Source organism: Mesoplodon mirus (genome assembly GCF_964341445.2).
Source record: "Mesoplodon mirus genome assembly, chromosome: 2".
Classification (NCBI taxonomy): domain Eukaryota; kingdom Metazoa; phylum Chordata; class Mammalia; order Artiodactyla; family Ziphiidae; genus Mesoplodon; species Mesoplodon mirus.
This window is the reverse complement of record NC_138977.1, coordinates 122,690,991-122,714,252: the sequence shown is the minus strand read 5'-3', so window position 1 is coordinate 122,714,252 and position 23,262 is coordinate 122,690,991. Positions and strand designations below refer to the sequence as shown.

The following is a 23,262-nucleotide window of genomic DNA, read 5'->3' as shown; positions in this document are numbered from 1 at the left end:
ACTAGTGCCAGATCCACAAGGCTACAAGTTTCACAGTGACTGAAGGGGTCTCAGGAGTATTAACATCTAGAACTTTCTCGAGGAAAGAAGGCCGGCATGTGGTCAAATGGCTGGACGTGTCACAGGAGGTGCAAGGACCCATCTGGGCCCACCCCCAGAGACGACACCACAGCTCACCAAGGGCTCCGCATACGGGCGCAAGCTCCCTGCACCCCAGGCTCAGAGCCCACCAAGCCCACAGCCAGGGCTGGTCTAGACGCTCTCACAGGAAGACGCCCGTCCTCAGGCTCTGAACTCCAGGAAGGAAGGGAGACAAGATATTTTAAACTTTATAAAACTCTACAGACTGGGTACAGATTTGCTGATGGTCTATCTGAGTCCTTAACAGTAAGTGCCTGTAATGCGTCTTCACATCCGTTTTGAAGAAGTTGACTGCTCTGTGTGGTGACCTGGGACTCATGTGTGATGCATCTTGGTTACCTGACACTGAGAGTATGGAGAATAGCAGTAAAAAATATGCTCAGCTTCAACTACAGTAAAACATCACACAGAGACAGAGCATTCAAAAGTGACTCGGTGTAGAGAACTCTGACGACAGTCGCTGCACAGTCTACTCAAATTGATATAAATTTAATGCTCAGTTTTGGCATCCATCAAGGTTTTTCGGGGGGGGGGGGGAAGAGAAAAAAGAAACTAGGCAACTTCAGTTGATCAAGGACTGAAATATGACAAGAACAAGCTGAGAAATTTAATCAAATGAATCTAATAAAATCACCCAAGTAATATCATGGGACATATGTGACAGTGACAACCAACCCCTTTTCAGGACCTATGTTAGATTATAGATTTCTCTGGTAATTTCTTCAAAGATCATGAAACAAATCAAACTTCAAAGGAAAAAAATATGGAAATGTCAAAAGGAAAAATGCTTTAAAAATTAATTTCAGTCTATTATGTTAAATCCGTAAAAGTGAGTCTAATAAATGGCAGCTTGAAAATACCTCTGGCTGAAGACTTTTTTACATATTTAAAGCAGCCCCAAATAAAAGGAACGAGACACACAGACCATCGCAGCTGCTCTAAGCTTTTGAAGTCAAACATCACTGACTCTTGTAGCTGGAAGGAAAGTCAGTGGTCAAGTTCAGTCTCTCCAGGGTTGTGGTCACATCAGTAGATCTTCAACCAGCCTCTGAACATCTCCAGTAAATAGTGAAATCGCCCCACCCAAGACCAGCGGTTCCAAAGATGGACCCTCTTTGAGGGACGCCTCCCTGATGCTGAGCGAATCACACACAGTGTTAGCAAATCTAGCTCCTCCGTCCCAGACATGTTCGATCTTCTTCTTCAACATCAATCTCAGGCTTAAAATCTGTCCTGGTCAATGAAGAGCCATAGAATAATTCTGAGAAGAGCATTAAGAACTCTCCTGGAAAGACGGGGATGAGGTTTTTTGTTTTTTTTTTAATTTTGGAGGTATATTTTAACAGGGGCTAGTGACTGGAGAGTCTGAGGAGGAAATGTGAGGAACTTGCTAACTTTACACCTCCCAGACTTCTGGCTGAGGAGACTAGGTAGATGGCTGCGCAGATGCTGTTACCACCCACCAGGCAGGCAATGAACAAGGGAGCAGGGTGGCTTTGGAGGACAGAGAAGCTCAGCGTGGACCGCCTCCCACAGCCCATGTCAAAATTTTTTCAAGGCAACAGGAAATCTGCGTCTGAAATTCTCAGAGAGACCTGAACCGTGCAGTCATCCACATTCAGGGAAAGGGTTCCTGAAGATGAAATGTTCAGATGGACTGAAGCCCAGGGGAAGCAGCATGTACTTAGCAAGGGTCCGGGGGCAAGAAGAGGACCAGGAGAAGGTAACAAAAGCCAGCCCGAAACGAAGGAGGCAAACCAGCAGAAGCAGGTAGTGGAAACCAAGGAATGTGGGGGTTTCTGTTTGGATAAAATTTACAGTGGTTTAAATGACGTTTTTGAAGTATTTTTTTTAATTAGACATTTTTATTAATGTTGAGTGTGAAACACAACCTACTAAATTAGATTAATGTTTCTGGATTTTAGGATTATACCTTCCCCAAAAGAGCACAGATTCACAAAGACTGATAATATGTAAGCCCAAAGAGTCACAGTAATTTCAAAACAATCTACACAATGTACACTATGTTCTATGATTGTTTCAATTATTTTGCTGTAAACAAAGATAAAAGGACTGCCTTTAAAATCCCATGACTATTGCGATATTGTGATTTATAATAAGAAATATGTATTTGGTCTTTGTCTAATTTCTGGCACAGAGCTTCTAAAACCCTTGGCATTTCCTCAAAAATATGATGAGTGAAAAAAGTCAGCATCATTGGTTGCCAGTGGTGGGGTAAAGTAGGGAAGACTGACAGCCAAGGAGCTTGAGGGAACTTTTGGAGGTGATAGAAATATTCTGTTTTCTGATTGAGGTGGAAGATTATGTATGGGTTTATACATTTTCCAAATTTATTAAACTGTACACTGAAAATGGTGCATGTTGTTGTATATAAACTATACATGAATAAAATTTACTTTAGAACTATCTGAGCTTAGAATGATTTCTAGCCTATAATTAGACATCCAAATTTCCAGTAGTTATGAAGGTGAAATAAAGACATTTTTAGATATAAAAGGGCTCAAATATTTGCACGGTGTATTCACCTTCTCTAGTTAAGGTCCTAGAGGATATACTTCAGCAAACAGGGAGAAAACCAAAAAAAGAGAAACTTACAGGGGTCCAGGGGAAACAGAGGATGTGAAAGGAAGTCCAGGAATGATAGGTGATCAGCAAGATTGAGAACAACCAATGTAGATTGGAGCAGGGGGCCTGAGTCCTCTGGAAATGCGGCCTCCAGGGGAAAAAATAAATTTATCTCTTAGAGTTTATAGGGAATATTAAAGATAGATTTAAGTCAAAAATTTTGAAGCATCTGAAAAATTCTCCTAGAAAAGTAGGAAAATGAAAAAATAATAATTGTTAACTCCAGGAAATAGAAAGCATGATATAAGAAAGGACATTTGGACATAGTACACGATATGACTTTGCAGTGACTACTATTTGCATAGTCCTAAGAATCTAAATATTAACTTTTTATTTTATAAAAATCTGTGATCTCTGTTACGCAATTGGGAACTCAGGAGGTAATAAGAGAGGTAGATGTGAGAAAACTAAAACCCCATCTATCGTGATGGGGAGTTGGAAATCTAAAATGGAGATATTTTAGAAATAATTAGGCAAATGCCAAAGAAAACTGCTACACAAATTGTGAATGGTTGCCTCTGTTGAAAGGGGAGTAATCAAAGGATCAGAAGGGGCAAGACAGGAAACTGCTTTTATTCATGAAAATTAAAGTTAATAAAAAATAGAAAATGTCTTCTAGCTCTAAAAAAAAAAAATAAAGGACAAAAAAAATAAAACCCTTGGACTTTCCTAAATGATTGGAGCAAAAAAGGTGTATTGATATTCATAACAGCCCCTTTCAAGTACACTGAGTTTATGTTAATGCAGTGACTTTTGGAGGCACCTAAGGATGGGGGCTGGTTGTCAGGGGAACCAACCCTGTCATTAGTGTTGGAACCTTCAGTCCCACCTCTGACCTCCAGGGAGGAAAGGGGAGCAGAGCTGGAGGCTGATTCAATCACCAATGTCCAATGATTTAATCAATCAAGCCTGTGTAAATAAGCCTCCATAAAAACCCAAGGGGACAGGGTTCAGAGAACTTCTGGGTCAGCGAACGGGTGGAGATTCAGGGAGAGCGGCACCGAGGTTCTCCGTTCCCTTTCCCCATACCTTGCCCTGTGCATCTCTTCCATCTGACTCCTCCTGAGTTTTATCCTTTTATAATAAACTGGTAATCTGGAGAGTGAAATGCTTCTCTGAGTTCTATAAGCTGCTGTAGAGAATTAATTAAACCCAAGGAAGGGGCTGCTGGAACCTATAAGCTGCTCAGTCAGAGCCCAGGTGACAACCTGGACCTGTGACTGGCATCTGAAGAGTGGGCAGCCTTGTAGGACTGAGCCCTTAGTCTGAGGGACCTGACACCATCTCCAAGTAAGCAGTGTTGTCAGAATTGAGTTGAATTGTAGGGCACCCAGCTGGTGTCCCAGAGAACTGCTTGGTGATGTGGGGAAAAACCCCACACATCAGAGTTAGTGTTAGAATCGTAGCTATAAACCACAGATATGACTAATTAACCTTTAGGTTTAAAAAATATTCGTAAGCGAGATCCCATAATACTTACAACTGAAAGACAATGAAAACATTTCTTTACCCCAACAATAACTAAAAACAATTCAAAAGTAAAATACCGTTCCCATTAGCAATGAAACATATGAAGCACCCAGAAACTAGCTCAGCAAAGAAAACACAAACCCTCCATAAAAAAAGTCCAAAACTCTATTAAAAGGACATAAAACATGATCTGCATAAATGAAGAGGTCTTCCACAGTCTTGGATGACATTATTAAAATGACAATAGTCCTCAATATAAACTACAAATTTAATAAATTGAACACCATCAGGACTTTTTAAAAACCTCAACCACTTAATTTAAATTTATATAAACAACTATAAGCCCATCAACGGCTAAGTCCTGATAATGTTCAAACTTTGAAAAAGGGGACACTTCTCCTCCAGGTAATGAGACATACTGCAAAGCACATTTATGAGAGCTGTCTGGTACCCACTGAAGACAGAAAAACACCCATGCAAGGAAGAGAACAGACCCTCAGACAGGGTATGGGAATGATATAAAGACGGCATTAAGCATCCATGAGTAAAAACTGTTTAGCAGACGATGTTGAAAACTCTGCTTTGCCATGTGTGTCACACCACACGCTCAAGAGGACTCTGGGCAGAGCAGATGTTTAAATGTAGATGGTGAATCGATAACACTATAGAATGCTGGGGAGGAGAGAATGTTGGTGACCTCGGCCTAAGAAAGGATTTCTTAAATGAGAAGAAAATAGCACAAACCACAGATGAAAAATAGATCTGATTATGTCAAGATTAAGTACTTCTGTTCAGCAAAGGACACAACAAATTTTAAAGAGGGATGCAATGCTAGGGGAAGATATTTATAACATCAAAAATTGATTCTAGGGCTTCCCTGGTGGCACAGTGGTTAAGAATCCGCCTGCCAATGCAGGAGACATGGGTTCGATCCCTGGTCCGGGAAGATCCCACATGCCACGGAGCAACTAAGCCCGTGTGCCACAACTACTGAGCCTGCGCTCTCCAGCCTGTGTGCACAACTACGGAAGCCCACGCACCTAGAGCCCATGCTCCGCAACAAGAGACTCTATGACAATGAAAAGCCCGCGCATAGCAACGAACACCCAATGCAGCCAAAAATAAATAAATGAGATAAAATTTTTTTTTTTTTTTTTTTTTTTTGCAGTACACGGGCCTCTCACTGTTGTGGCCTCTCCCGTTGCAGAGCACAGGCTCTGGACGAGCAGGCTCAGTGGCCATGGCTCACGGGCCCAGCTGCTCCGCGGCATGTGGGATCTTCCCGGACTGGGGCACGAACCCGTGTCCCCTGCATCGGCAGGTGGACTCTCAATCACTGCGCCACCAGGGAAGCCCAATAAATTTATTTTAAAAAAATTGATTCTATATGTCAAAATTTCAACAATTACATAGAACTGAATCCACTCCAAATAGTTTAAATAGCAAGAGATTCACGGCAGGGTATTCCTTGTCTTACAGAGTCTTGGAAGGGCTGAAGACAAAGTAGAGACCACTCACCGAGCCTTGACTGAGAACCAGGCCACCAAAACAGTGGCCACTCTTCTCTGATCTAAGGCCTGGGTCCCAGGTCAGGAGGTCTCCCAGCTGGGACACCCCTGCTGCCAGCCCAGAACTGGGCTGTGCCCGCCGGGGCCACACCAGGGCCTGTGGGAACTGGTGCCTGGACACCAGGCCTCTGCTTGGCTTGGAAGAGCAAACAGCAGAGGTCAATCCTGGGCCTTGTCAAGGTCTTCCAGACGTGGCACGAATTCATCCAACCTAAACCACATCTTAAACACAACCCACAAGGGACTCTGAGAAACATCACTTTTTTTTTTTTTTTTTTTTTGCGGTATGTGGGCCTCTCATTGTTGTGGCCTCTCCCGTTGCGAAGCACAGGCTCCGGACGCGCAGGCTCAGCAGCCATGGCTCACAGGCCCAGCCGCTCCGCGGCATGTGGGATCTTCCCAGACGGCATGTGGGATCTTCCCAGACGGCATGTGGGATCTTCCCAGACCGGGGCACGAACCCGTGTCCCCTGCATCGGCAGGCGGACTCTCAACCACTGCGCCACCAGGGAAGCCCGAAACATCACTTTTACAAGAGCTTATAAAAGAAGACCAGAAGGGGGTTTAGCAATGCTCCATTACATCCTAAACACTGGTAATAGAGTCGCATCTGGAATATACAGAGAACCTCTGTGACCAAACAAGAAAAATCAGGAAACCCTATAGAAAAGGTACAAAGATATGAACAGGCAATTCACAGAAGGGTAAACCCAAACAGCTAAAAACACACAGTTTTTCTCAAAGGCATTAGCCAGCAGATAAATACAAAGTAAAAAGTAAAACAATGACATACCACTTTCTCACTGGATTAGTAAAAATTCAAAAATCAGATAAATGCTGATTTGCTGTGCTAGCGAGTATAAACTGGGAGAAACATTTAAAAAACTAAACTGGCAGTACCCAGACAAATTAAGTAAATTTTCATTTTTTTGACCTAGCAATCTCACTCCTGAATATATATTCCAGAGAAGTTCTCACACAGGACCCGTGTGGGAATACTAATCACAGTGCTGTCTGTGGTGGCATCTAGATGTCTACCCTGGCGGATGCGGAAATCAAAGGTAAGGACCATCCGTGGTCACAATACACACCTCCAGGGTCAAGACTCACATACGACAGATATGAACAGTGTCCCTGGGGCTGGACGACCCAGAGGAACTCTCACTCTTTGTAACAAAATAAAGCAGTAAGAAACAACCCACCTGATAAACATTCACCAGGAAAAATCTGTACATTTTTTTCCCAAAGGCTCCTGAGTTTAAAAAAAAAAAAAAAAAGCAAAAGAATGAAGTCTACAATTCAGACTGTTTGTATAACAGAAAATTAAATACACACAAAAATACTACACACTTTACAAAATACATACAATTTTAAGGATATCAATCAAACACATAAAAGCAGTTCCCTGCATCCATGAGGGAGGTCAGAATAGGAAGTGAAAATACAGAAAATAAATCCAAGGACAACGTGAAGAGTTCTGCATGGACTAACAACGCCCTCAGGGTACCAATAAACGCGCATTTCTGTCCTGAAGACCAGGGAGAGAGTGTCAGTAAGACCTAGAACTACTAGGGAGAGCACAAGCTACCTGAAAAAGGACTCGGAACATTCAAGACAGGGGAGGGACAGAGACTAGGCAAGGGGAGAAAAACTGCAGCACAGTAAATAATAATATACAAAAGTGTGTATATAAGAGGGTGTGGAGGAAAGGGAATCCTCCTCCACTGGTAATGGGAATGTAAATTGTGCAGCCACTATGGAAAACCACTGTGGAGGTTCCCCAAAAAACTAAAAATACAACTACCATATGATCCAGCAATCCCACTCCTGGGCATACAGCCCAAGAAAACCGTGGTTTGAAAGGATACATGCACCCCAATGTTCACAGCAGCACTATTTACAACAGCCAAGACATGGAAGCAACCTAAGTGTCCACTGACAGATGAATGGATAAAGAAGATGCGGTACATATACACAATGGAATGTTACTCAACCATTAAAAAGAATGAAATAATGCCATGCAGCAATAGGAATGGATCTAGAGATTAAACTAAGTAAAGTACAGAGAAAGACAAATATCATACGATAACACTTATATGTGGAATCTAAAAAAAATGATACAAATGAACTTATTTCCAAAACAGAAATAGACTCACAGACATAGAAAACAAACTTATGGTTACCAAAGGTGATAGCACGGGGAGGGGTAAATTAGGAGTTTGAGATTAACACATGCATACTATGATATATAAAATAGATAAACAAAGACCTACTGTATAGCACAGGGAACTATATTCAGTATCTTGTAATAAACTATAATGGAAAATAATCTGAAAAAGAAAACATATATATGACTGAATCACTTTGCTGTACACCTGAAACTAACACAACACTGTAAATCAACTATAGTTCGATTAAAAAATGGTTAAATAAATAAAAATTTTAAAAATTGTTAAGTATATATATAATATGTAATCATTTATACATAATATGTTGTATTTTTATATATATGTGTAGTGCATATGAACTTTAGTCTCAGGGCAAGAGGGAACCACTGAAATGTTTCTACTCTGGGACCGGCCAGTTCATCTTTGTATTTTAAATAGTGGACTCTCTTGCCTTGTAGAGAATTACTGGAAAAGAGCCAGACTGAAGACAGGGAGAACCTTTAGAATCTCAATGTTGGATAATCTTTTCCAGGAAACGTAGAGGCAATGGGAATACAAATTAGAAGACTTATCAAAGAGAAATTTAAGAATAGAGAAAATGGAAGGACTAATTGAGGTCAAGTTCAAGTATGAGAAGGGTGAGAAAACCAAGGAGTGTGGCAAGGCTGGGCAGCCAAGCCTCGGTTGGGAATTCCAGGAGGCAGGTATTTAGAAGGAGGGAAAGAGTAGGTACAGTGACCCATTAGACACAGTGGCCCTCCTAGACCTGTGACAGCTCAGTAGGACGAGCGTGATGCAGAAGGGAGGGGGCCAGAGGTGCAGACAGTCGTCCACTGGATCTAGGCGGTGATGAAGCCAGGAGGTCACATGCTCAGCTTTTATTATCCCGAAGCAGATGGTAGTGAAAATGATCTGTTAATTTAGAGTCAAGTGAGGCTCCTTAGAGAAATCATCCAAGTCAGAGGTAAAAGGCTTCCAGAATCACCCCTTCACTTACATCACATTTTCAGCCCAGAGACAAATGTCTCTCCACCTAAATCACTGCAGTTCTTACTCAGCCTTATTCACCCACCAACAATATATTGGATCCAACAGAGTCAACACATTTTTAATTTTTCCAAGAACAAAATAAAGACACATCAAACCCTATATCCTGAAGTAAACTGCCAGGATACTATCCAAACATTTTACACCCTCAAAGCCGTTTAACCAAAATAGCACAGCAAGGATAGTGAGAAATAATTGCTGAACATCCTGGGTAGCTGCAAAATGTAATACCTCCCAAGGAGAAACCACATCCCTCACTCCTCCAAGCAGCAAGTGCTGGTCTACAGCTTTGAAACATGCTGGGTGGGGGAAATTATCTACAAGTACATGTTTGCAAAAACCATCTCTATTGTTACCCCATTGTTTTTATTACTCTTTTCAAAGATAAGACTTGTATGTTAATAATGAAGAGAGGGGCTTCCCTGGTGGCGCAGTGGTTGAGGGTCCGACTGCCGATGCAGGGGACACGGGTTCGTGCCCCGGTCCGGGAAGATCCCACATGCCGCGGAGCGGCTGGGCCCGTGAGCCATGGCCGCTGAGCCTGCGCGTCTGGAGCCTGTGCTCCGCAACGGGAGAGGCCACAACAGTGAGAGGCCCGGGTACCGCAAAAAAAAAAATAAAAATAAAAATAAAATAATGAAGAGACTCATGGCTTCCAAAACTTTCCACAGAGTATTCAAATGCATCTATTTGGAATCCTGAAATAGTTCCTTTCTAGCCTATTTGCTTCTTAATGAGCTTGAACAAGCTGCACTACTTTAAGGCCGATAAAACTTTTTTTAAAAAAAGTAAAATACCTAAAAGCTCTCAAAACCTTTTATCTGTCTTATCTCTTCAGAAAATTTCATGTCAACGCAAACTTCTAAATGAAATACCATGCACTCATAAGTTATTTAAGTAAGCGTATAAAATAGTATGGAAAATTGAGGACAAAACCAATATATTAAAGTATACTGAAATAATTTATAAGAATTAGTACTACTACTTTTACTGAGAAGTTTAAACTAAGAGGAAAAATGCAAAGCCTATAGCCCATTCAAGAATCGGAGACTCTTTTTGTCCTTAGATAATGAATCTAAGGATTTCCTCAATGGATGTGGTGTCACTATTAGAATTTGGAGTGTATTTAGACTCCATACACTCTAAATCCTTGGGTCATAACATTGAACAACACAGCCTTCCCTTCTGTAGATTCCATAAAACAGGTCCACCACCCATCATACCCGCAGTCACTACCCTGGTGTACAAAAACACAAGGTCCCAAGTGCACATCAGATAACAGCTTTCCAACCAACCCAAATCCCTTTTAGCATCAATTAACAACTGATCAAAACCACCAAGGTCTTACCACCAGCTAGTACTGATGCCCAGAGCATCTTTACTCCACAGTAAAAGTGGATCCTCCTACATAGGGATTTTCTTCCACTCTAACAGTAAAGTTCTAAATATGCAAAGTATCATTATCTGGAGAAAAGAATAACTCCTGGAACCATCATTCCTATAGAACTGCTGGGATGGATAAGACTTGGAGGAAGCAGCTTCCCACCAGGATTACACTCACTTTTACAACCTGGGAAACCAGGACACTAAGAGGAGGTAAGAAATTATCGCCACGTTTTACAGGAAACCAGTAGGATACTTAAAAAGGGAGGCCGAAGGAAAGACTTCTCAGCCTGCACTCCTGCTGCAGTGCTGCTCTGTGTGTATAAAGCCACAATTTAAATGACACAGAATTCTTCTCCACGCATGTGCACTAGATCATGGGTTGGCCAAAAAGTGCCTTCGGTGTTTAAGTAAAAATAAAAGACACATTTTTCACTTTCACCAAGAACTTTATTGAACAATGTATTCACCTTTTTGTTCCACTACCTTCTGCCATTTTTCTGGCAACTTCATAATTCCACCTTCCCAAAACTTTTTCTCTTTTTGAGCAAAGAACCGTTCCAGGTGCCTTTTACAGTCTTCCAAGGAATTGAAATTTTTTCCCTTAAGAGAATTTTGTAAAGAATTCTTGTTAAAGAAATAAATGGAAATCTGAAGGTGCAGTGTCTGTGAATATAGCAGATGAATCAGAACTTCCCAGCCAAACTGTAACAGTTTTTGCCTGGTCATCAAAGAAACATGTTGTCTTGCATTATCCTGATGGAAGATTACACGTTTTCTGTTCAAATTCCGGAAGCTTTTCGTCGAGCGCTGCTTTCAGTTGGTCTAATTGGGAGCAGTACTAGTTGGAATTAATCGTTCGGCGTTCAGAAGTAGCTCATAATAAAGGACTCCCTTCCAATCCCACCATTTACACAACATCGCCTTCTTTGGATGAAGACTGGCCTTTGGTGTGGTTGTTGGTGGTTCATTTCGCTTGCCCCATGATCTCTTCCGTTCCACATTGTTGTACAGCATCCACTTTTCATTGCCCATCACAATTTGTTTTAAAAACAGCACGTTTTCATTATGTTTAAGTAGAGAATCACATGCGGAAATACGGTCAAGAAGGATTTTTTTCCCACTTAACTTCTGTGGAACCCAAACATCAAAGCGATTAACATAACCAAGCTGGTGCAAATGATTTTTAACGCTCGATTTGGATATTCTGAGGATGTCAGCTATCTCCCACATGGTATAACGTTGATTGTTCTCAATTAATGTCTTGATTTGATCGCTATCAAGTTCAACTGGTCTACCCAACCGTGGAGCATCATCCAGTGAGAAATCTCCAGCACCAAACTTTGCAAACCACTTTCGACACGTTCCATCAGTCACAGCACCTTCTCCATACACTGCACAAATCCTTTTTTGTGTTTCCATTGCATTTTTACCTTTCTTGAAATAATAAAGCATAATATGCCAAAAATGTTGTTTTTTCTTTCATTTTCAATATTAAGATGGCTACACAAAAATTCACCAATTTTGATAACTTTTTTAAATGCACGCTGCTATGACAGCTGTCACATACAATCTAACAAAATGGTTTCGAATGAAGTTAGAGACAACTAAGTGCTACCAGAGCCATCTTATAGAAAAAACCGAATGAACATTTCGGCCAATAGCACCGAGACCCTTCTGCCTGAAGTATAAAAAGAGACCCAGGGAATTCCCTTGTGGTCCAATGGTCACAACACGGGGCTTTCACTGCTGTGGGCCCGCGTTCCATCCCTGGCCAGGAAACTAACATCCCGCAAGCTGTGCAGCATGGCCAAAAAAAATACTACTAATAATAAAATTTTTTTTAATAAAAAGAAACAAGAAGGAGTAGGGTTTAAGCATTTTTAAGCATAATTTTAAAACACAACAAAGCCTTAATTTTCTCAAGAAATTATTCTATTCTCCCTGAAAATAAAAAGGACTATTTTGGGCCCATTGCAGCTCTGGCATAACAGATACTAAAAGCTCCAGTGGGTCCAAGGTACAGTGCACAGAGGAATGGCAGTAATTTTCCCACCCAATCAACGCCTCCAGGTACATCCTTGAAGGGGACGAAGATACAAAGGTTTCCCTCTCTCTCTCCCACAGTGGAGCAGGTATCAAAAGACAACACTTCTCTGGCATGGTCAGCATCCTCTTCTAAGCATCCAATAACTGTTATCTTTTGTTCTTATCATTCTGATGTTACAATACCTCGATTTACTAACTACCATTTCAAATTGACTAGAAGTTTTATTTTCCATGTATTTATATATTTAATATTTATAAAGCCTCAGAAAGTTTTCAATCACTCAAATCATATCCAAAACTATCAAGTCACAAGGCAGTACATATTTGTTTCTTCCTAATGGTCCCTTAATTCTAAATTTCATTAACATCAGGTTGTTACTTATAATGCAAAAGCAGGAATGAAGGGAATAATGAAATTTTCCTCTTCTTTCATTACCAACAAAATTTATATTTGGAAGCTTAGATTACTGCATTATCATTGCTATGTTAAAATCAATCCACAAAAATCAGAATAGATGTTCTCTCAACACAAATTCTACCAAGGTATCACTCTACTTTCACCACTGAGTCAATCATACCTCAATGAAAATAATTAATTTCCACCACCCAAAAATGTTAGTAACTTTCCAACTTAAATTCAACTAGTTTTAGTTACAATAGATAATCAACTCCCCTGTTTGGAGAAAATGGTGAACAAGTTTCATAAAGGTCTCAGTGTGCTCAGTGTCCACCTTACTGACTGGCACACAGTGGGCGCGGAGTAGGTACTCGCAGAGGATAGACAGGAGTGGGTGATGAATGGACAGAATCAGGTGAGCAGGCAAGGAGAAAGGAAAAGCAGAAGGAAGTGAGAAGGAAGACCTAAAGAATCCCCAAATCCAAGAAGTATACATGATATGATATAGACAGTAAGCACAGAGATGCAGAGATGACCACCAGTCAGGTCCAGCTGGGAAAGATACAAAAGAGGAAATGGGAATTCAATCAGCCTTTTCAGATGCTAAGTCAAGAGAGACAAATTGTGTTACAGGAGAGTGAAAACTGTTAGACAAAGGCACAAAGTCAGGGGAATGAAATGCATGTTCATAGAACAGTAAGCAGATTAACTTGACTAAAGTAGAGGGTTTCTGAAGGAAACCATGGGAGGTGAAGCTGCAAAGCCAGGCGGGTAAATACTGCGCCTCCTCTACCCCACACCCCTTTAAACATGACCACCTCCCCCTAATCACACAGTCATCCTCCATCATATGCTTTCCTTATCCAAACCCCCAAGAAAACTACAATTTCTGATAAAGTGACAAAAAGGCTTACAATCATAGAAAATGCAAGAAAAGAAAAAAACTGATGCATAAACAATTTGCCAAAAAAAAACCCCTATTGACTAGAAATATTAATTTTCAACTAGCATCGGATTACATCCTTCCCAGTGTTTATACACAATTTCAGAGTTGTTTTGTTTTGATGTGACAAATTTGGTTTGGACCACTTTGAACAATGTAGTCCATTAAGGCAATAAATCAGGACAGATAAGTAAATAGCACCAACTGTGTGCCTTCTATGTACCAGGCAGAGTTGTAGGGGCTTTACATACACTATTTAATCGTAATATTATTAACTTGAAACAATTCCTCCACCTTCATACATATGAGAAAAAATTACTTAAGAGTCACCTAACTGAACAGCCAGCTAGGATGCAGATATATCTGGAATACCAGTAGTTAGAGGAACCACTGCTGCATCACCCAAGGTGTGTGCTCAGCACCTTTTTAATGGAATCAGGAGGAAACACTGCTCTAAATGCACCTGCTCAAGTTCATGTACACATGGCTTGTATCCAAATGCCTAAATGCATGAAAAGCCAGGCCAGTGGGGTAAATGACTTCAATCCAAACCACAGCCTTACAGAAACCATGAGAAAGGATGTTTTAGACCAAACTAAAATGAGTTGAGAACAGTGCTCCGAGTCCCAGCTTATGCTGCCAAATCTGATTCAAATACATGAAGCCCAGTAACGCAAGACACAGGGGAAAACACGGCATTCTTTTTTTTTTTTTTTTTTTTTTTTTTTTGCAGTACGCAGGCCTCTCACTGTTGTGGCCTCTCCCATTGCGGGGCACAGGCTCCGGGACGCACAGGCTCAGTGGCCACGGCTCACGGGCCTAGCTGCTCCGCGGCATGTGGGATCCTCCCAGACCAGGGCACGAACCCATGTCTCCTGCATTGGCAGGTGGACTCTCAACCACTGCGCCACCAGGGAAGCCCAAGACGGCATTCTTGTAATCCCCTTTCCTGTCATAGTAACACTGATGCATTTCACACAACAGGGGTGATTTCTGACCCTCACTCATTTATTGGTCAATAACTGGACGTCTACACTCTGTCAGATGCTACTGCTGGATATAAGACTGCTCCAGACTCTAAAAAGTTCAGTCTAATAACTTCACAAGCAGCATGAGAAAGTCTGTACTCCTAGAGAGGGTCTTCTTTCTATTTTGATATAAAAATCAAGATAACCTTTAGAAAAGCCAAAATGAGAGTCATGCAATCTAAATTTTAAAGCCCACGCCCTTTATTGACTAGCTAGTGCTCCAAAAGCTCACTGACACACTTCATTTTATTTTATTCACATTAACAACAGATTTGGTTTTCTAAGTACAGATCCTAGATGGGCCATTGGCTGCTTAATGCCCCGAGGCAGGTTACTTCACCTGCCTGACCATGGTTCGCTCACTGGGAAAACGAGGATAAATAGCTATACCTCAAGACTATTGTAAGGATTTGAAATAATTATGTAATGCACCAACACAGAGCCTGGCATTTAGTAGAAGTGCAATAAATATAGCTAACATCATAATCACAGGATTCATAAACCAATAACAAATTGATCACAAAAATCAAATTAGAATTAATGGGGGTGAGGGTGGAGAAGAGACCAAAGACAGCTCTAAGAATCAATAGCTGACGGGAAGGAAAAAGTCAAGAAAACCACACAGATACAAAACCTCAGCAACAGCCAACTGGAGTCACCAGCCTATTACACTTCAACAGCAGTTGAGGGCAACAGCAGTGTTTTCACGGGATGCAACATGATGGGTCTAAAGATGACATTAAGCCAGTTAAAACAGATGAACCATTTAGGCCATGTGTTTAAGAAAAAGAAGGATAAGCACATAATTGACTTTGGAAAGATTTCTATCAAAAGTGAATCAGCATCACAAATTTAACATTTCACACATCTACACTTTAATTAACTGAAAAATTCTATTCAAAAGCTTCTGCTGTAAGGAAAGCATGTGCAAAGAAATCTCTTAAATTTCATAGCAATTTTTGCACTAAACACTGACAAAGATGTTTTTTCAAGCAAATGAACTGTGAAATTTCAGTGCAGTGGCCTAAAACATCATCAGCTCCTTAATAGCTAAAACAAGATAAAGTCTTGGTCCCCATTATTGGTAAATGTTATTATATCTGCTAAAGAAACACAAACATGTGCCATGGAGATCTCTTTTCACTCGAATTTTCTCCCTACATTTGGAAGGCAGTAAAAAGCGAAAAACATCTGTTCCTTCCTGCAGAGCTGACAACCCCCATTCTATGGTTTAAAAATAAAAGCTGTCCATGGAAGCTTAGAGATATAACTATCACCTGCTTCAAAGGCAGCTGGCAATTAATTGATCCAAAGACATGCAAATTAAGGCCAGAAAACAACTTCCCTGAGGACAATGCTAGGGCTCCCCAGGGCTCTAGCAATTTCCAAGACACCCATAAAATAGGAGAGGACGGTAAAGAACCAAATGTAAAGCCAAATGACAAGAAAGCAGACAACACCTGAGGAACAGAGGCCTGTGTCACCCTGGATTCACTCGACCACCGCAGGAAAGCTTCCATGAGAGATGCCTGGAGAAAACCTGCTTCACTCTGACCAGCAATCACCCTGCATCCAGCCCAAGAAGGCCACACGTTCAACAATGAAAGGAATTCACCTTATTAATAATAGAAATTTGGAAATCTCATAAGTGAAGGCCTTAAATTCTATAATATTTTTTAAAGTTTTTACTCCATATGAAGTTTTACAGTGTTGAACATCCAAAACTGAGGAATAAGCAAGAACAGTCAGACTCAAATCAGTAGACTCAGCTCCTATTTTTGGCTCAGCCTCTGAAGGTCACAGTGTGACCTTGGAAAACTCTCATCTCTTTGTTTACCTCCATTTGCCCACCAGTTACAACATTTGGTTAAACCTACCTTTTTTTTTTTTTTTTTTTTAAGAAAGTGAGTGAGATAAATATATAGAAACTGCAACACAAATATCCACTGGTCACTGACCAACTATATCCAAGCACCACATATAAAGTAGGGGATGCCTCATATGTATCACTTATGTGTGGAATCTAAAATATGACACAAATGAACTTACCTACAAAACAGAAAGACTCACAGACATAGAGAACATGGTTCTCTGGTTGCCATGGGGGAGGGTGTTGGGGGAGGGATGGAGTGGGAGGTTGGGGTTAGCAGATGTAAGCTATTACAAATAAAATGGATAAATAACAAGGTCCTACTGTATAGCACAGGGAGCTCTATTCAATATCCTGTGATAAACCATAATGGAAAAGAATACTAAAAATAAAGAATGTATATATGTGTATAACTGAGTCACATTGCTGTACAGCAGAAATTAACATAACATTGAAAATCAACTGTACTTCAATAAAAATATATATATAAATAAATAAATAAAGTGGGTGATGCCCATATTAAAGCAACTAACTCTGCACAGTAAGAAATCCTGCTTGGAGATGTCAACAAAAAAACCCAGGTACCTCTTGAACAGGAATCCTGTAAGAGTCCCAAATTTCAAGTTTGGAAATACTTAGCAAATTTAAATGAAATGCTAGCTCCAAGAATACGCTTTTCTTTCTTTTTTTCCTTAATGGAAACAAAACTTCAACCTATTTAGGGTCCCACGATCTTCAGGACTCTGACCAATCCTCCTATGAATTCCTGTCTCCTCATCCCTTGCCAGGAGGTAAGTCACTGCACACTTGACGCACCCAGAGTACTACATCTCTATGTGCACTCGTCAGTGAGCCTTGGAAAGGCAGAGACATGATTTAATGATCTTTATATCATCTAGCATCTAACACACTGCCCGGCATAACATGGCTGCCCGGTATACACAGATATATGTATTTGTTAAATGAAGGAAATGAATATACTTGAAATTCTAAAGCAGAACAACCATTAATATTAATGAATGATCATCTTAATTTTGGTGATACTTTCATTTCTAGAAAAATAATATACAAAATGAGTGTTACCTAGATAAGGAGGAAATACTGAATTTCTCAACAACATTAAATTCACAAAAGTTAACTAAAGAACTTTCCGATCCTCTTCCTTCAAAATCAGTCTTTTGGACGATTTTATGTTTCTTTTTTGTTTTGTTTTGTTTTATTTACAATTTATCTAACGGATATTAGACTATAAACATTCCTTTAACTTAACCTACACGATATCGGGAAGGGAGAAGTAAAAGAGGGACAGCAAGCATGTAAAATGAATCAGAGAGGCTACTCTGAAGTGTAAGAATCTTTAAACGTAAAATAAAAGATAGCCCATGGATGAAATTTAAAATGTGGCCAATGCAAGTAAGTACCAAACATGAACAGCATTTAGCTAACTAACAAGCATCCATGCTCTGGAGAAACATCATCTACCGTTTCATAGATAACCTATTTATTAAAGCCACAGAACCTAAGATTTTAAGCTTTTCAAATTACATTTGAAATTTTTAATCATTCAAATACTTATCACTACCTACCGGGACTTGCATAAATTCTCATTTTCCCCTGCTCCTTAAATTCTTACACTCAATTATTTCATTTAAAAATTAAGAGAAGTTAGTAAACATGAAACAAGCTGACACTCTACCAGCGGGCACTTAAGGAAAGGCGTGGGACCTACGCAAGGATAAACTCATCGCACTGTTCCACATTTTCCGCCGTGAGCCGACCGTTCAGCCGGCTTTGCCAAGTCCATACGGACGCTGGAAAGGTACCAGTAGTAGCATCCCTGGTGCTTTTGGCCTGCTCACCATCACTGTCTCCAGCTGGGCCATGAAACCAAATGTAAATGATGCCTAATATTCTAGATCACTATGCATTAATTTCCTGAAAGCATGCATCAGATTTGGTTGCGTCAGCAACCAGGAGTGACCACCTAAGTTCACTACGGCGTCCACGCCGATCGCTGAGAGAGAAACTACGTGTCACATGCGTGCACATGGGCGTGTACCTCAGAGGAGTCCTAGAATAGATGATGTGTCAGAGGACCGTGAACAATCTCGTTATTTTTAATGCTGTGGGAGGAGAAAGGAAAGAGAATGATGGCTTTGCAAACGGTGCCAAAAAAGGAGCCGATCTGCCTGGCGTGACCCGGGATATTTTGGAGAAGTGGACAGAGCGGCCCTTGCTCCAGATGCCTTAGGACAGAGGCGCCTAAGCTGTTCCCTTTAAGACCCTGTGTACAAACGGAAACGTCTCCGAGGGGCAGGCGCCCTGGACCCCGAGTCCGGCGCTCACCTGCGAACACGTCCTGAAGACCGCCGGCCCCACGCTGCGCCAGGTGCGCCGAGACCCCCGCCCCGGGCGCGCGGCCCAGCTCCGCGGTCCAGTCGGCCGAGCGGCTGCGGCCCGCGCGGGGCTTCCTGGCCGGGGCTGCGGCAGCGGCGGCGGGGGCCGCAGCGGCTCCGGACCCCCGGTCCAGGGAGGACTCCGGCCTCCTCTGGACCCGGGGGCTGTGGCTGGGGGACGGGGCCGGGGAGGGCCCGGGCGAGCTGAGCTGCCGGGTGGTGGTCCTGACGTAGCAGGGCGCCAGGAGCGGGCGAGCCCGGGAGCAGCGCGGGCTGCGCGCCGGGCTGCGGGGCGGGGAGGCGGCCGCGGGGACGCTGGGCCTCGGCGCGCCCTCCTCGCGCGTCGCCCCCGGCCTGCGCGGGGCCTCTCCCGCCGCCGGGCCCCACTCCGCCCCCGGAGAGTCTCGGGGCGCGTCCTCGAAAGCGTCCTCCTCGCCTTCCTCGTCCGTGTCCGCGGCCCCTCGCTCCCCGGGAGCCGACCCGGGAGACGGCAAGACAGCGGCCGCGGGCTGGTCTGCAGCCGGGGGCCGGTCGGGGCGCGCGGACGTTGCCGCCTCGGCGCCTGGGCCCGGCGGGGGTCGGTCCAGGCCCGGCAGGGCCCCGGGCGGGGGGACGGCGGAGGGGGGCGACGCCGGGGCCGACTCGGGGCTCGGGGACTGCAGCAGCTGCTGCTGCATCTGCTGGAGACGGATCGCCTGCTGGATGTCCGAAAGCAAGTCCTCCTGCTCCGCGGCCGAGTGAAAGCTGTAGAGGTCTGTGTCTGAGCCCGAGCTGGTCCTTTGTCCATCCTGCACCCCCGCCGCAGTCTCCGAATCCTCGGCCACCGCCGGGCCCCCGACCCCGGCGGAGCCAGGACCCCGGGGCCGCGTCACCTCGGAAGGGTCGGCACACTCCGTATCGGACAGGCCCGTCTCGTCGGCCGAGAGGCTGAGGTCCGGGGTTTTGGTGACCAGGGAGTGGGCGCTGTCCAGCTCGCCGGCCTGCAGGGCCTGGGGGTCCAGCACATCCTCACGGGAGCCGCCAGCACCTCTGCCCTTGGACAGGGTCTTCCGGATGCGCAGGTTGGAAAAGACCGAGGCCCTGGGATCCGACCGGCTCTTCTTCCTGCCCGGCTCCCCACCGCCGCCCCCCTTGCCGTGCCGGCCCGGCGCCTTCTTGCCCCCGCCCGCCTTCTTTGTGCCCTCGGCCTCGCGGGGCCCGGCGGCGTCCTCGCTGCCGCCGCCGCCGCCTCCGTGCGGGGCATCGCCCGCACTCCTCTTCGGCTTCGCGTCCTGGTTCCCCATGCTGCTGCCGCCGCCGCCGCCGTCGCCGCGGGCGCTCAGGCCATGCCAGCTCCTCGACCCGGCCGCGCTGGGATCCCGAGGATTCGGGCGGCGAGCGAGCTGCTGAAAAAAAGGAGGCCGGCTGCGCACCTGCCGCGCTTCGCAGAACGCGCCGCGGCTGCGCCCGCCCGCGCGGGGCCGAACGCGCTCACGCAGCGCCGCCAATGGCCGCGCGGAACGCACAAGGCCCCGCCCCTGTCCGCTTTCAGCCCCGCCCCCTCCCGCCCCCGGGCCTTCAGCCCCGCCCCCTACCGCTGAAGCGCCAGGAGCGCCTCTGAGTCTGAGGACCTCAGTATCCGCCACGGGAATCCAATGCCTGGTCCCTGCTGAAGGGCTTGGCAGCTGGAAGATCCACGCTGAACAAAAAAAAGAAAAAATTTAAAGGGGAAAAAGGAAAGCCACATTCCAGTTTAGAGATGCGGTAATCTCAAGGCCACATACACTACCCCCTCCAACCTGCCTGCAGAAGCATGGCTCTTTAATAAATACTGGTCGAATGGATCGGTCTCTTCTTCAATAACTGATCATTTAAACACCGTTAATGTGCTTGACATATGGTTTAGGAAAGGTTACTACACACAGTGCTGCTTTTATGTTCATGCAGACCTTGCATCTCCATGAAAGAACATTAGCGGTCATCTCAAAATTTCATTTTTCAAACTTTTTTTTTGACAAAATGGCGAGGGGGGGAATCAGAAAATACTGAGATTAGACTTCATTAAAATGCTAATCTCTAAATTTCTATGCGCTTACCATATAAACCAAATAGCATTTATATTCAAAAAGGGTGCATATACTTTAACTCCCAGGAGGTCAAACTCATCAATATTTAACATGTGCCTATTGTTGCCGCCTACAAAAAAGAAAAAGATAAAAAAGAAACACCCTTGGCACAAACACAAGAAATCACATGCTATGCGGAAAACCACCATTCTCCCAAGACAAACTTTGTCCCTGCCTTGACTATAAAAGTTTTCAACAGTTCACTGTCTGGGGAAGAAAAAATTGCTGCCCCAAAATGTGTCTCTTTGGCATTAGGATTAAGTTAGGCTGATTACTTTTAAGAAACAGAAGACTAAGGAAGTCTTTCTTTTTCTTCCACTTAGCTGCCTAAAGAATTCATATATTAGAGCTGAAAAGAGTTATCGTCAGAGATACCCGCCAGGAAAAAGCGCTGGGCCCAGAGATCTGATCCACTCTGTCCCTTGTCTCCGCTGGTCCAGCAAATGCTCCTTTACAAAACAGTTCCTTTCCTACCTCCATATGAATTGCCTTCCTCCCCTTTGAAGTCCCAAACCATTACCCACAACATCCTCTGTTGCCTTTAACTGAAGACAGTATTTAAGGTGAGGGTTTTGGCCATTTTGGCCACGATTCTGTTTTCCTGCGTCTCTCCCATGTAGACATGTTATCAAACTTTTGTGTGATTTTCTCCTGCTAATCTGTCTCATGTCAATTTAATTCTTAGACAGCCAGAAGAACCTATAAGGGTAGAGAAAAGCTTCTTCCTCCCTGATAACTGTTACAAAGTTTCTTAATATTCTGCTTCAATATTAATATAAAAATTTTCCTCACTGTAAATCGTCATTATTTTAATTACTTAGGAAATTTAGTTACCTATATTTAAAAGAGATTTTTAAACATCATTGGTATGTAAAGAAACTCCAAGCAGTAAATTAAAATAAGGGTTAAGTGGCATTAATCAATAATGTTACAAATATTTAAATTAGAAGTTAATTGTTAATCACTTTGAAAATAGGTGTACCTAGCTAACATGTTAGTATTTCTAAAGTAAGCCCAAAGGAGGAAAAAGTACTACATATTACATGATGCATTTTAAATGCCACAAGCAAACGTTCCTTTGCATGCTGTGAACCAATATTTTAAACCTCCCTCCTTAACCATTTTATCAAAAAAACTTTTTTAAGGTCCTATAATTCTTTGATGTAAAAGCTTCACACAGCAATAATTACTAACTTCTTTCTAATTGGTCTCTTAAAAATAAATGATAACTTCAGGACAAGTGGTCAGTTATCCTCAGGTGGCCCTTTTGAACAAATAACTCTGAGAAATCAACTCTAATAACTTTGCCAGGGTACTGTCCCAGTCTCTGAGCAATTCCCGAGGACTTGAAAAGCCTTTGTTTCAGGTCTTTCACAAGACTGCTCTTTCCCAGAATCCAGGCTCCTCAGAGGGCACAATTTGACTGAGGCTGTAAGAATTTTCTGCTTCTCTGAGGACTGAGGCATATGGATCTTTATTTTTGCTTTTTCTTTAACAAGACATCTTTGATTCTGAACTATTTGTTTCCTTACTATTTTTTCTGAGATATGTTCTACAAGTTCTGAAGACAAAAAAAAAAAAAAAAAAGAAGGAGAGAGGAAGACAAAGAGGGAAGAAGAAAGAGGGAAATTGAGAGAGAAGACTGCTGATTTTTTCACACCCTTTGAATGTGAAACAACAGATGACGGTTGTGTAGCAGGTCACAGATGACAAAGCTCTATTACATGCAAAGGCCTATTTGAAACTCAAAAGTGTGCTCAGTAGGTAGGTAGGTACTTTCAATCCAGTTTAATTAATTAACAAGCTCAGACTATGAGATTTTTCCTAGGTGACATAGAAGCAAAGGCAATACTTGAACCTACAAATTTAGATCCCTAGTTCTTTATAACAAGCAACACCACATAATTTATGTTTCCAGGGACTGGAAGAAATGAAAACACTGCTTTTGTTCTTCTGTCATAAGGGATCTCCTACAAAGCTAAAGAGGTTTGTAAAGGATATTGGCCTTTCTACCTGAAAGGGATCATTCAGGGACTCTTAAGTAAGCTGTC

The 23,262-nt window shown here is 43.0% G+C and overlaps 1 protein-coding gene across 1 annotated transcript in view; it reads right to left on the bottom strand.

Moving 5' to 3' along the window:
* FMN2 (formin 2) overlaps nt 1–20,389 on the bottom strand; it is a gene marked incomplete at both ends in the record, with an annotated part of 319,676 nt that extends 299,287 nt beyond the window's left edge. Inside the window, one exon of the mRNA XM_082631007.1 lies at nt 19,057–20,389. Coding sequence (XP_082487133.1) covers nt 19,057–20,389 — 1,333 coding nt within the window. The remainder of the gene's footprint in view (nt 1–19,056) is intronic.
* Between the last annotated feature and the right edge of the window lie 2,873 nt (nt 20,390–23,262).